The following is a 15,067-nucleotide window of genomic DNA, read 5'->3' on the forward strand; positions in this document are numbered from 1 at the left end:
TATCTGTTTACACTGGGATTTCTAGTCATTAAGCAGCTCTTTTGTGGAAGGGCCTGATTGCTGGCTCCCACTCACCAGCTTTTTGGTCTGTGTACATGGGAAGGTTGGGGGCTGTTAAAAGTTTCTTTTTCCTTGGGGCTTTTAGAGAAATGAGTCATATAAAGAAGAATGACATGTATCCTCCTTGGGGCTCATTAGGCCATGTAGAAAAATAAAATAAGGCTACCCGGTCAAAACCGTGTTCCCCAGAAGTATTCAGACAGCTATTTGCCCTGGTGATCCATTATAGAAAATACGAAGGAATCCTCATGTTGGTTACCAGAAGACAGAGCTCTCCATCCCCCCTTTTCCCCTGACCAGTGCCATGATTTGGGCTTCCTTCTTGAAACTACACCCTTAAACACTGAGGCAACATGGAGGAGTGTGGGTCCAACAGAGCACTTAAAATCCAGAAATGAAAGAGTTTTGAAAATAATGATTTTAACCATCCATGAATTCATTAGCATGGTGTACTCCTAGAGTAGATATCTCACCATTCTCCTCCATAAATTACAGCCTTTGAGACTCATGAGATAGAGGAATGGTAGACAGAGAAGAGGTAAAAGGACTTGTCCATGGTCACACAAGCCAGCAAATATCAGACATGGAATTTGAACACATCTTCCTGAGTCCATAGCTAGACCTCTATCCACTATGCTAAGCTATCTTTTTAGGTATGGTATATTTATTATTAGATTATAATAATGGATAGCTTGGTGGCACAGTAGATAAAGCATCCAAACTGAAATCAGGAAGACTCATCTTCCTGAGTTCGAATCCATCCCCAGATATTTATGACACTGGATAAGGTGCTGAACCCCGTTTGCCACAATTTCCTCATCCATAAAATGAACTGGAGAAGGAAATGCCAAACTACTCCAGTGTCTTTGCCAAGAAAATCCCAAATGGAGTCACAAAGAGTCTAACACAATTGACCAAAAACAAATTTACAATAATGATGATGAGAACTAGCATTTATACATAGGTGTGCAAAGTATTCTATGAATAATATCCTATTTATTCTCATGTAGGTGCCATTATTATCCCCATTTTGCAGATGAAGTAACTTTGAGGGAAATTAAGCGACTTGCCCGTGGTCACAATTAGTGAGTAAGTGGGGTAGAATTCTAACTCAAATCATCCTAATTCTCTGTCTAATACTCTCTCCACTCTATCACTTGTATAACTTAGACTCTAAAATATACATTAAATTACAAATGTATTATTTTAAGCCAAAAATGATTGTGAAATGCTAAATTCTCTCCTGTGTGCAGAACTTTAAATTTTACAAAGCAATAACTTTGGAAAGTTTATGTTATTAAAGTAAAATAAGGAAAAACATAAAAAATTAAAATAAAATAAATTTTACCAAACAGGTAAACACTTGGAAAGAAGGGAGGGCTCGAATTTTGTCCTTAGCTAACACAAAGTAGATGCTTAATAAGTGTTTCTGGGTTTTTTATACCATTTAAGCCTAACAACAAGCCTGGGAGGTGGATACTACAATGCTGGTATCTTCATTTATAGATAGGTTTAGGGAAGTATAATTATTTACCTAAGCTCATAGGACAAGAGATAGATTTGGAAGGGACTTTTGAATCCTTCAAGATCAATCTCCTCATTTAACAGATGAAGAAACTGAGGCCAACAGAGTATAAGTGATTTGCCTGGGGTTATATAACTATTAAATATCAGAGGTCAGATCTGAACCTAGGTTGTCTGGAATTCAACTCCAGAAGTACTTAGAGCAGAGTAGATAGAATACTGGTCCTGTAGTCAAGAAGACCCAAGTTCAAATCCAGCCTCAGATACTTAAAGGTGTTACATGGTCAATTCATTTAGCCTTGGTCTGCCTTAGTTTCCTCAACTGTAAAACAAATATAAATTTAAAAAATAATGCCTCCCAGAAATGCTGTAAGAATCAAATGGGATCAGATTTGTACAGCACTTAGCACAATACCTGGCACACAGGTACTTTAGAAATTCCTCTTCCCTTCTTTCCCCTCATGGGAGATACTTGTATCAAAGTCTTTAAATCTACATTTTAACACAATGCCTAGTACATGATATACAGTGCTTAATCAATGTTATTTCCTTCCTTTCTCCCTTCCTCTCATTCAATTAAAAATTCATTAGCAGGGCCAGGTAGGTGGCTCAGTGGATAGAGACCCAGGGGTCCTGGGTTCAAATCTGGCCTCAGACATGCATTTCCTAGCTGTGTGACCCTAGGCAGATCACTGTGCCTCAATTGTGTAGCCCCTTACCACTCTTCTGCCTTGGAACCAATTCACAGTATTGACTCTAAGATGGAAAGCAAGAATTTTTTTAATCCATTATAGAGGTTTTTGTTTTTGTTTTTTTTTCTCTGCAGAGAGGTGCCTATCTCCCTTAAAAGGTTCTCTGGAATCAGGATAATGCATCACTGACTTCCTGATTTGCTTTTCCATTTGCTTTCCTCAGACCCTTATGTGAAGATTCACCTGATGCAGAATGGCAAAAGACTGAAGAAGAAAAAGACCACGATTAAGAAGAACACTCTGAATCCCTACTATAATGAGTCATTCAGCTTTGAAGTCCCCTTCGAGCAAATCCAGGTAATGTCAAATATGATGACTCCTTCCCTTTGATTCTTGGTCCTTTACACCCCCAAAACATCCAACACAGATGTCATTAAGTGGCAAGGAGCTGTGCCTCCCAGAGCACCTGTGTTTCCATTCCTCTCCCAGGAAGCTTAGCAGATGTCTAAGCACTGCCCTTAAGGAGGGTCCATTAATCTGTCAGACCCCACCCTGACCCACATTTCCTCTCCTCTGCCTGCCCCAGCACTTGGGAGAAAAGGGATCAAATAGGAATCATTTTCTCTTGAGCAGAAATAAATTAGCTGGGGCAGCTCAGTGGCTCGGGGGATAGAGAGCCAGACCTAGAGACAGGAGGTCCTAGGTTCAAATCTGGCCTCAGACACTTCCCAGCTGTGTGACCCTGGGTAAGTCACTTGACCCCCATTGCCTAGCCCTTACCACTCTTCTGCCTTGGAGCCAATACACAGTATTGACTCCAAGATGGAAGGTAAAGGTGATAGATTAGATGGATGGATGGATAAATAAATAAATGTGCCTTCAGATGCTTCCTAGTCCTATAACCTGGGCAAGTCACTCAACCTCCATTGCCTAGCCCTCGCCTGTCTAGTGCCTTGGAACTAATCATTAGAATGGCTAAAGGTTGTTGCAACTGGATTGGGGTTGGGTTTTTTTAAACCTTATCTTTCATCTTAGACTCAATACTGTGTATTGGTTCCAAGACAGAATGACAGTAAGAGTTGGGCAATGGGGGATCTAAGTGTCTTGCCCAGAGTCACACAGCTAAGAAGTGTCTTAAATCAGATTTGAACCCAGGATGTACCATCTCTAGGCTTGGTCAAGCCACTGGGGCACCCAGCTGCCCCCCAGTAAAAGTTAAAAAAAATTAGCAAAAGAAACCTGCCAGTAATGCTGATAGATTAGCAAATGGGTCCAGAATGCTTTGAGTCCTAACAGAAGAATGGATTTTTGTCTCTTTTTCTCCATATCGAATGAAGCATTTCATTCCATCCCCAATCCTTATCAGCCTTCAAATAAAATGTAAGAGGAATTTGCTGTTATTGCTTGTTTCCCAACTATGTCGTATCTTTCATCTTTAATTAGTATTAAAAATTATTAAGGGACACAAGAGGGAATAAATGATGATTGCCTAGAATCGAGCCTCTTTGGCTGATGGGGAAAGGATGTGTCGGTATTTACCTCAAAAGCCAGCCTCCGCTTACCTTGCAGCCCCAGGAGGGGGAAAGGATTCCCCGTCTGGAGGCCTTTAGAATAAGAACTTTCAGCCCGGGTGACCATTTGTGATCTGACTGGTGGCCTTTTCGTGTTTGAAATTCCATGCTTTGTAATGTGAGGATGCAAATTCCAGCTCCTGGCGGCTCACTAGGGATGGGAGGCTCCTCCTGCTGCTTCTCTGTGGGTACCAGAGGCGGAGGGTGGTACTTAGAACAACATGATTCCTCTATTTTAATGGAATAATTGATATTGGCGATCCCTTCAATGCCAAAACAATTAGGCCATGAACAAGAAGGGCTGTTCCCGAGATGAAGGGGAGCTGACAAAGCTGGAGAGCGGATGTTTTTTAAACATTCTCTATCATCCTCCGAGCCATAGAGGGTGGTTTTCTTATTCTTAAACGTTGTTTGTGGACAAAGTGCCTCATGGGCAGGACACACCTTCATTCCCTTCAGAAGGTTTTACTCTTCTGGAGGGGGCCAGTAGAACTTCTACAGAACAGAGCAAGGAGCAAATGGACCCACAGCCTTGATTACCCTCCGCCATAGTAATTTCTAGTTAGATTATGTGGCCCCCGAGGTCAGTCAATAAAACTCATCTTCCTAAATTTGAATCTAGCCTCAGACACTTAATAGCTGTGGGATCCTGGGCAAGGCCTTTAACCCTGTTTGCCTCAGTTTCCTCATCTGTAAAATGAGCTGGAGAAGGAAATGGCAAAACCCCTCCAGTATATTATCCAAGAAAGCCCCAAATGGATTTCTTGGATCAAATGTGTCAGTGCACTAAATACCAGAGCTATAAATAAGAAGGAATATAGTCGCTGACCTCAAGAAGTGACATTCTAATGGGGGAAGACCACAATAACACATAAAATAGTTGAAAGATTGGGGCACGTCTAACCTGGGCCCTTCCTCAAAATGAAGGCTCCAAGAGGAACTCAGGATTGGGAGAAGGCGGCTTCCACAGTGGAGGGATGTTCCAGAGTGAAAAGGCAGCTGAAGCATAGTAACAGAGTTCAAAAAATGAGAAGAATAAATGAAATTGTGTTATTGATCATTAAGATTTAAAACCTACTTTAACCTAGAGGGTGGTACAATAGATGGAGAGTTGGACCTGGAGTCATTAAGAACTGAGTTCAAATCCAACCTTCCATTTGCCTCAATTTCTTTCTCTATAAAAATGGAGATAATAGCACTTACCTTCTAGGGTTTATTAGACAGATGAAATAAAATAAACATAAAGCACTTATCACATAGTAAGTATGATATATATAATACATATTATATATATTATCATAATATAATAATAGATATATATATAAATGTTTACTTTATTTTAAAATAGTTATCTTTATTATATTATTTTTACATGTTATATAACAATTATTCTTATATTTTATACACCATTCATAATTTTAGCTTTATTATATTATTTTCATATGTTGCATATTTATATTAACTTTATTCTAATATTTTTATATATTATATGTTATACATTTATAATGATTAGCTTTATTATATATTTACATATTATATTATTTATAGTTATTAGATTTATTATATTAATGTATACATTATGGGATATATTTATAATAATTAGCTTTGTTTGTTACATATGTCTAATAATTATTAGTATCATTATTTTATATATTATTACATGTCTAATAATTATTAGCATTGTTATATTATTTATGTTTTATTATATATCTAATAATTATTATCATTTAATATATTGTTAAATATGTCTAACAATTATTTTATATATTGTTATATATCCAATAATTATTAGCATTATATTATTTTATATATTGTTACATATCTAATAATTATTAGCATTATTATATTTTATATATTATATGTCTCTAATAATTATTAGCATCATTATGTTATTTATATATTGTTTCATATGTCTAATAATTATTAACATTATGTTCATTTATATATTATTATATACCTCTAATAATTATTTTCATTATTATATTATTTTATATTATATGTTATACATGGATAACCTATTATTAGCCTTATATTCTTTTACATATCATATATTTTCTTTATAATAATTAGCTTTATATATTCTATATTACACATTTATATAATTTAGCTTCATGATATTTTATCTACGATCCTATAAATATGTTTCACTTGTAATAATTATTAGCCTTGTAATGTGTGTTATTATTCTTTATAAGGGATGTGCTGATTGATACTCCATGATGACCACTTCTAACCTTTTGATTTCTCAGTGAAAAAGGCGGATTGGTAACCTCTCTCATTCATTCGCCGGTGGTACCTTTTACCCCTCTAGTTGTTAGTTTCAGTCCAGTACAGCTATTCCCATGGCTGCCATGTACCTTCCACTTCTGGTCCCATAAACGGCTACGGTTTCAGATGGCAAGGACACCTACCCTCATCACAGCCAAACTTGAGTCAGGGAACTCAGATGAAGAGCTGCTTTAGTCCCTTTTGTCAAGGCCCTAAGAAACCTAGTCGCCTCCACCAATTTCTTTTGCAATGCAGAATATTTGTGCACTTGGGGGTTCTGACTAAGACCTTATTCCTATGATAACTAACACCTTCTGGCATTTTTTTAAAATTCCACAAAACAAAATAATAAAAAACCAGACACTGAGATTAAAAAAGACTCCAGTAGAGCTTCTCCTTGGGGCTGCAATTCTACACTAAACTTAATATAAATTCTTTTTTTTAAGCCATCAATAGCAGGCAAAGCAAATATGTTGGAATGGAAACACATTAAAAACAAAACATATGTTGTTTCTAGGAAAAGGCTGTGGAAAAGATAACATTTTGTCAAGACAGAGAGATGTCTAATACATTAAACATAGTTCTCCTCCCCTTTGCATAGACAGTCTTTCTTCTTTTATTTTCTCCAGAATAAAGGACTATTTTGTGTAGCAGAGGTTCCCCCTCTCTTGAGTCCCTAAGACCGCCATAGAGTGTGGGGCATGCCTGAACATCATCTTCATTGAAGATCTTCCCAAACCCTCCACTTGGAGATCTCATCTTGAGCACTCCTAGAAAAGCATCTCCCTTATAGAGTCAACAAGCACCCTGTCTCTATGCCTAAAAACATGGAGATTTCATGTTAGCTTTTGGGCAAATAAAGGAGATTTCCCCTTAACTTAGATTGTAATGAGATGAATTGCTTTGAAAAATGTAGCCAGAGAGATTCTGTTGAAGGGGAGGGACAGTCAACAAAAGCATTTTTTATTACAGGTATAACCCAGTGGAATTGCTTGTCAGCTCCAGGAGGGAGGAGGGAAGAGAAGAGGGAGAGAACACGAATCATGTAACCATGGAAAAATATTTTTAAAATAAAATTATATTAGAGCATTTTTTAATGTAGCCCAAGGCTCAGTGGATAGAGAGCCAAGCTCAGAAATGGGTTCAAATCTGGCCTCAGACACTTCCTAGCTATGTGACACCCCCCCCCTCCCCGGGAAGTCATTTACTCCCAGTTGCCTAGCCCTTACCTCTCTTTTGCCTTGGAACCAAGACTTAGTATCGATTCTAAGACCAGAAGGTAAGGTTTTGGAAAAAAAAATAAAAAGGGAGCCCATGCTCTAATTGAGGGAGACAAAACATAAAAGAAAGTTCAGCTATAAGGCAGAGAGAAAGGTCCAGAAGATCTAAAGGGAACAGCCCTGGATGAATGGCAAGGCAAAATGATTCTGAGTAGGTCAAAGTAGGAATTGTGGAGTCCTCATTCCCAGCTATTGACCATTTTATCCTCATCTTGCTTGGTTTCGACCCCTTTGAACATTGGGAAGAGTTTGGTCCCTGCCCCCTTGTGAACCCCCTGTTCATTTTTTCTTCTCGCCCCTTTTAGAAAGTGCAAGTTGTGGTAACTGTTTTGGACTATGACAAGATTGGCAAGAACGATGCCATCGGCAAGGTGTTTGTGGGCTACAACAGCACCGGCGCGGAACTTCGGCATTGGTCAGACATGTTGGCCAACCCCAGGCGACCCATTGCACAGTGGCACACCTTACAGGTTGAGGAGGAGGTGGATGCCATGCTTGCCGTCAAGAAATAAAGGGAACAAAAGAAGCCTTTCTGCATTTGCCCACCTAGTGCTCTTTAGCCAGTATCTGTAAATACCTCAGTAATATGGGTCCTTTCATTTCCAGCCATGCATTCCTAACCTAAATCAGTGGTCCTCTTTTAATTTGCACAACTTTAAATGTAGAGAGCCCCCTAAGACCTTTGTCCCCCTACTGCCCCCCAAATCTACTCTTCTTTTAAGCAATATGATGTGTAGATAGAGCATGACGGAAATTATTTATTGTATCACATTGTTGTATATACCAGTATGCTAAAAATTTATTTCTAGTTTGTGTATTTGTATGTCGTACAAGTTTCCTAATCTGTGTATATCTAGATGTTTTTAATAAGATGTTCTATTTTAAATTATGTAAATTGACTGAGATATAGGAGAGCTGATAATATATATTAGGGTTAAATATTGTATCGTCTGCATTCCAGCAAAAATTCCAACTCGTAAGGCACTAGTACAGTTACAGTGATATCTTCTTAAAGGACAACTTAAATCTGAGCTTTCAACTGAACCATTCAAATAACTGGATATACTTACATTGCACACTTGGAGGGGGTAGATCCTATTTTGTAGAATTCCTTCACAGGCAACTTAGCATGATCTGAGCAGCTCCACAGCTGACCTCAAGGAAGCGTAGCCACAAGCCAATAGAGTATAGCATTTGTCTGTAAATACCTTCCAAAGCTGAAATCCTGGCTTTCCATTTGCCAGTTGAAGAAGCAGTTGAGTGGGAGAAATGATTGCGTATTCTTGCACCTAGAGTAAATAACATGATAACGGTGTTTGGGGAGTGTGTGTACATGTATGTTTGTTGTGGGGAGGGGGGGTTGGGGAAGGGTAAAAGCTGGGAGGAGGGGGAGAAGTCAGCATTCGTGAAATGCCTCCTGACCATCCAAGAAGACGCTCTCCATTCTCACCTTTATATAAAATGTGCATCCTGGGGATTCTGTTGGAGATTTCCCATTCGGGATGAACTCTTAATGGGTTTGCACATTAGACTTTATAACAAAATATTTTATTATACGAAACCAGGTTAGAAGGAATGCAGAATATTTTTAAACACAGCAATCTGTGCTTATTACATGAACTGACTTTGTGGTCAACAGTATTGTAATCCCATCAAGAAAAAAAAAAAGACGAAATTTAGCCATAGTTCTGAATGCACTTCGATAAAGCCAAAACAGCTAGTGATCTTTTTATATGCTCTTTTTACTGAAATGAGTTTTAATTTGTCCTTTAAAAAAAAAAGATGAAACAAAACAAAGAACAAGTTCTAGAAAACAGAAGCAATCTCTTAGTATATTAGATGCTCGTTTCAGGAGGAATTTTTAAATGTTTTCAATGTTATTATGTAGTAATGGCACTATTATGAAGCTATTCGTCATTCCATAAGAGTCTTAAAAGACTGCTCTGTGTATCACTGTGACTGCCGTGTGTGCTTAGAAACCTAGTTTTCTCAGTGGATAGCAATCAATTTATCCCGTAGTGATATTGTTATAATACTGCCATTCCCTTCTATACTGCACTGCCGGAGGCCCGCGTAGCACCAACAGTTCTAGTTACGAGTGGACCAATCCAGAACTGAAGAGCTACACATTGGACAGAATGGGTGGACCACACAGCATATCGTTGAACACTGTGCAATATTTCATACCTTTGCCCACCCTGGTAGGTCATTGCCTTCCTTCCCAAAAGGGCAATCTACCATCTCATTCTGCATCGACTCTTTTTCCGCCTCACTTCAGACTTTCTCTCTCCCAAGACCCAATTTGGGGTTTCCTAGGTCACAGATAGCAACAATTCTCTGAAGTGAAAGTTCATTTTCCGACAAATCAAAAGCATCTAACCTTGGCCTCACGTTCCAAATTAATTACACCTGTCTTCATACCAGCATGTCGTGTTCCTCACTAACTCCAAGGAAAACCAGCTAGGGCTGCTTCAGGCATTCCCAGCTATCTCCCGATGAATGGAGGAGGTCCTTTCTTTAGTCTTCCTTGATAAAGGATGAGATGGGTCCTTTGGTTATTCAGCCCAGTCAAGGCAAAAAGCCACCAAACTCTTTGGAACTGGGACAAGCGTAGAATGAAAAACGAAGATTGGGGAGGGAGAGGGGACGATTCTCTCTCCTGACTTTATCGTCCCTAAGCCATATTTCCTTTTCCTTTGTTTCCCACAGAAGAGGCATCCTAGGAGAATAAATAAATGCCTCTGTATGTAAGAGAAAAACAAAATCAAACAGGACTCATTTTAATCAATGTTAAGGGACCAAACCCTACCAAAGAGAGGGACTAGATCGACTTTTAGATTGATGTTTGTGCATAACACAGAGACTTAATTCCATCCTATCCAGCTTTGAGTTGTTCATAGAGCAGAACACAGAAACAAGCAGGTTCAAGCTGCCAGATAAATACACATTCTCTATCGGTTAAGTACTCTTAACGTATTCTCTTCCAACACTGCCAGACACACTGTTGCCGTAGTAGAATTGGTTGGTACTCTTTGCCATCATGCCCATGACAGTGACTGAACCTGCTTTGTGACCAAGATGACCATCCATCCTCAGATAAGCCCCATGTACCTTTCTGACAAAGCTGTGTAAAGTATTAGAAATCTGATGCTGTAGAGAGATCCTAGTTGCCTTTTGTGTATATTTACTGCCTGCTTGAGTGTTCCTATATGTGGGTTTTCTCTGTATCTCGTAGAAATGTTGGGGTATTCTATCCTGCCATAACGGCCCGTGGCCCGCGAGCCGACAACTTTAGCTGTATTTTACCTTCATTTTTTGACGAGGTGGTTAAAATTTTGTTTCTCTTTGTGTAGTGAATCCCACAGTAGTTTTCTGATTGTTGTTACCAATGACTTGACCTATTACACAGATATTCAATAAAAATGTTTTATTTCCTGTTGATGTCGCAGTATTTCTTCCATTCTTTTCTTCTCCCCCTTCCCCCTTCTGCCCACCTTGAGCCACAGAATAGGTGTCTCTCCCTTCTTTTCCAAAGTAAATGGAATAAATGGCCTATTTACTTTGGGGTCCCAGTGGAAGCAGTGGGGAACTGAATGAAAGCTCACAGCTGAATGCCAGCTTTTGTTTCATGCCTATGAATATAGAGTGACTGAGGGGAAAACAAAGCCTGATGAGGACTTGGCCCTCATTCCTCACTTTCCCAGGCAATGTCGTTCTCAACATGTGTTTCTCTGTTGTGTTTATGGGCAATTCATTTGGCCCACCTTCAGGCTTTCTTGTGTGCCCAAATTTTGTCTTCCAGGGTTCTCTCTCAGTAGCTGTCTCAGTCACATACACATATCTTTTAGCCCAGAATGGGATTGGAAATGAGAATTTTTTTTAAATCCCATCACCATTTTCAGAAGGAATGATAAAACATTAAAGGTAGAGGTAAGGGATGAGGAACAGAGATGAAGAACGCTCCAAAGCCATGGTATGTAGAGAGGTTACTTTGGAGGAAATACCTGGCTACAGATTTTCTTTTCTTTGATGGAGATTAAAGTGTGAGAATTTCTATTTTTGCATAGGTTCCATGTCCTAGAATCAGTTCTTATCAGTCTTCTAATGAGGTTTCATGCCACCCGTCACTAAACAGGGAGTGACTAAGTTTAAAGTATTGGACAACCCAGGGAGACAGCAAATGCTCATACCATACAATGAGAAATCATTTGATAAAATGGCATTTACCACGAAGGCAAAGGAAAAGCAATGCAAGACTTTGTAACTGTTTTCAAAAATAAGTTACTGTAATTAAAACTGGCTACCTTTAGGCTTTTAAATGATCTAGGTTTTGTTTTCTTTAAATAAATGGACAAAAACAGTTTTTAAAATGTTTCCTTACCAATTGGCTTAAAAGAAAAAAATACCTAACACACATTGAGAATACAATCAATCTTTTTTTCCCAAATAGTTTGTAACTATATACATATTCAAAGGGCAGCAAAGTAGCACTGGGAATAGAATTCTGGGTCTGATGTCATACTCATCTTCCTGAACTCAAATCTGGTCTCAGATACTTATTAGCTGGGTGACCCTGAGCAAGTTGCTTAACTTTGCTTGCCTCAGTTTCCTCATCTGTAATATGAGCTGGAGAAGGAAATGGTAAACCATTCCAATATCTTCGCCAAGAAAACCCCAAATGGGATCATGAAGAATAGGACACAACTGATCACCAACAACCACCATAATCAAGGTGTGTGATAGGAAGTCATTCTCTAAAGGCAGGGACAACATTTCCTGCCTAGCCTTATAAGCACAGAATCTGGAAGTGAGAAGAGACCTTAGAAGGCTGTCTAGATCAATTAATAGCTCATCAATAATCCTTTCTGCAACATACTCAACAAGCACTTTCCTCTGCTTGACAATCTCTAAGGACCCAACAGCTTTCATTATTAGGAAGTTTGATTTTTTTTTTAATAAAATGTTTCTTCCATGTTTCCTTATATTAACATTCATATTGGGAACATTGGGGGCACCTCGCAAATATACACACACAAAGCAAAGGCATGTCTTTATTTTATTTATGCCCACAGTTTTTGACCTCTGATTTAGGGATTCAGAATGTGATTGCTGCTGTTTTCCCCCAAGGATCTTTATTGCACATCCACCAGGATAAAAGTCCACTGATACTCAGTGACTAACAAAGGCTACAGCCAAAATTGGAAAGGAAGACAGTGAAAAACTGACTTCAGAACAAGGGAGCAAGGTAAAGTGAGAACCAGAAAACTAAGAGTACGAAGAACAGAGACATTTCCAAGGCACAAAGGGTACAACTAATGGATGATGAACCACTGACACAGTCAGGGAAAACATCATACAAATTTTTGATGACGTTTGGGACCTCTATGATTGTTTTGTTTCTTTTCCCACTAGCTGCAGTGGTTTTGAAATGCTCTATTTACCTTTAGCTATATTTACACCTAGGTAGCCCAGAGGATAAAGTGCCAAGATTAGAGTCAGACTTTATGAGTTCAAAACTGTCCTCAGACACTTACTAGCTGTTTGACCCCAGGCAAGTCACTTAATCCCGTTGGCCTCAGTTTCCTCCTCTGTAAAATGAGCTGGAGAAGGAAATGGCAAATCACTGCAATATCTTTGCCAAGAGAACCCCAAATGGGTTCATAAAGTCAGACCCAACTGAACAAAAACTTTACTTATTGCTTCTACCATTTCCTTAACCCAACCCAATTAGCTGATTTCCCAACACAGCCCTTTTCTAGGAGAAAATCAAGAAAATCCCCTCCACAATCTCCATCCACAAACACCCACATGCTCACTTCTCTAAAACACTCCATTGCCAGAAGATACTCCTCTCAGTAAAAAAGCTTACTTTGTTCCTTCCAAAGCTAACAGAGGCTTGGGTTGGCTGTTATCATTGGGCTATTCAGTATTTGCTTCTTTAAATTATTCATCTTCTGGGTAACTCAGACCTACTTTCCTCTTACCTTTAATGGAGTTGGGGGAAAGGATTGTTAGCACCCCCAGAGAACTGTGAGACTGAAACAGTCAAATGGAGGTGCAATATCTGCCTTTTCCTTCTTCCCTTGGGTTGTAACAGTTAAAATTTAGGGAGACTGAGGCAGGTAGAAATTAGTTTCTCTCTGTAAGGAGTATTATATTTTTATGAGGTTTATTAAAGATTAAGGATTAAAGAAAATACAGGATAAGAAACATGTGCCTAGGCCAGAGAGGCCTAGACAAGATAATCTCACATCATGGAAGAGCCACATCTGCTCCAAAACGGAAGTCCAAAAGCCCACAAAAGCCTTTGCAATCAGGTTAAATCCCTTCTCGATCTTGGCCCACCTGAGAATTCAGTGAGATTACAAAGCATTTTGGGGAAGTGGAGCAAGGGCTTGTGGGGAGGGGATTGAAGTCCAGAGTTCAAATCCATTTTTTACATTTCCCTGTGAGATCATTTTTGGAAAAAATTAATTTTTCCCCAAAAGGATCATAAAAACATAATCAACTTAAAAAATTACAATAATGTGAGGATAAGAGAAAAAAAGAACAAAAACAATAATTGCTGGACGCATTGACAGAAAGCCAGTTAGGGGGCAATCCCCTTTGACATGAAAGTATACATACAAATAAATGTTCAATCAACTACACCCAAAATTCATTTTTGTGCAGCTTGTGGTCTGTAGGCTTCTTCGTGGTAGCTTCTCCAACAGTTCAGTTTATGGATTCAGAGAGGTATCATGTTTCTTAACCTAAAATTCTTCTAAAAAGGAATTTAAACTTTGCAATTTAAATAATGATATTTTTTTTACATCACCCCCCCCCCCGTGTTGTGAGTGATTGAAAAATACAGGATCACTTAGGGATGCATGGCTGAGGTATGAGGTATATGAATCAATTGGCAAGAGATATTAAAAGACATCAGAAAAATCGAAATAAAAAAAGAAAATACTGGATGAAAATATAGACTAGCAAAGTCTTATGTGTAAAAATTCCAAGTGAAAAGAAAAATAAATCTCACACTTATAGTACTGAAAAGTCAAAAGGTTAAAGAAAATCTTAATGCTGGTGACATGTGCTTAAAATATAAAAAGGAGAGAAAAAATAATAAGAAAATAGTATATTGCACATGCAAGAAAAATATAATAATAAAAGAGCTTTAAAAATTCAAAAATATAGCTTATAATCATTGACACTCTGTGTCAGCTAAGAAAATATAAAATACAAGGCTTTCTCACCAAAAATGAGATCCATTTCCTCTTTGTATCTGGCCATGATCACTGTGAGTAGAAGGCAAATGAATTGAGCAAGGTAACATTTTTTCACTTTTAAAAATACAGTAGTACAAATATGTAGATATCAATATCCCCAAAATTCTCAATAGCCCAATTAATTGCAATAGCAAACAAACACACTATCATATTTCACATAAGTTGCTGTATGGCAATTTTAAAACCTATGAATTGATGGATATTTGTCACAAGTTTTACAAACATAGCAAATCTTTCAACCTTGGTAATAAACATATTTTTAAACAAAGTAAAACTCATTTTGGGTTTAGAACATAATCAAGAAATCTATATATCATTCTGGTGGAAGTAAAATAGTGAGCTGAAGAGTATAAATAAAGGGATGCTCCTTTTTTGGAGGCTTTTTGGGGGTACAAATGCCA

At 38.3% G+C, this 15,067-nt stretch overlaps 1 protein-coding gene across 14 annotated transcripts in view; it reads left to right on the forward strand.

Annotated features, from left to right (window-relative positions):
* The window catches only part of SYT1 (synaptotagmin 1), a 734,125-nt gene extending 723,291 nt beyond the window's left edge, over positions 1-10,834 (forward strand). For all 14 annotated transcript variants that reach the window (XM_056798523.1, XM_007503097.3, XM_056798520.1 and 11 more), the window contains 2 exons: positions 2,500-2,633; positions 7,701-10,834. In XM_056798523.1, coding sequence (XP_056654501.1) covers positions 2,500-2,633; positions 7,701-7,907 — 341 coding nt within the window. In that variant the 3' untranslated portion in view covers positions 7,908-10,834. The remainder of the gene's footprint in view (positions 1-2,499; positions 2,634-7,700) is intronic.
* The last annotated feature ends 4,233 nt before the right edge of the window (positions 10,835-15,067 follow it).

This window comes from Monodelphis domestica, chromosome 5, assembly GCF_027887165.1.
Source record: "Monodelphis domestica isolate mMonDom1 chromosome 5, mMonDom1.pri, whole genome shotgun sequence".
Classification (NCBI taxonomy): Eukaryota; Metazoa; Chordata; class Mammalia; order Didelphimorphia; family Didelphidae; genus Monodelphis; species Monodelphis domestica.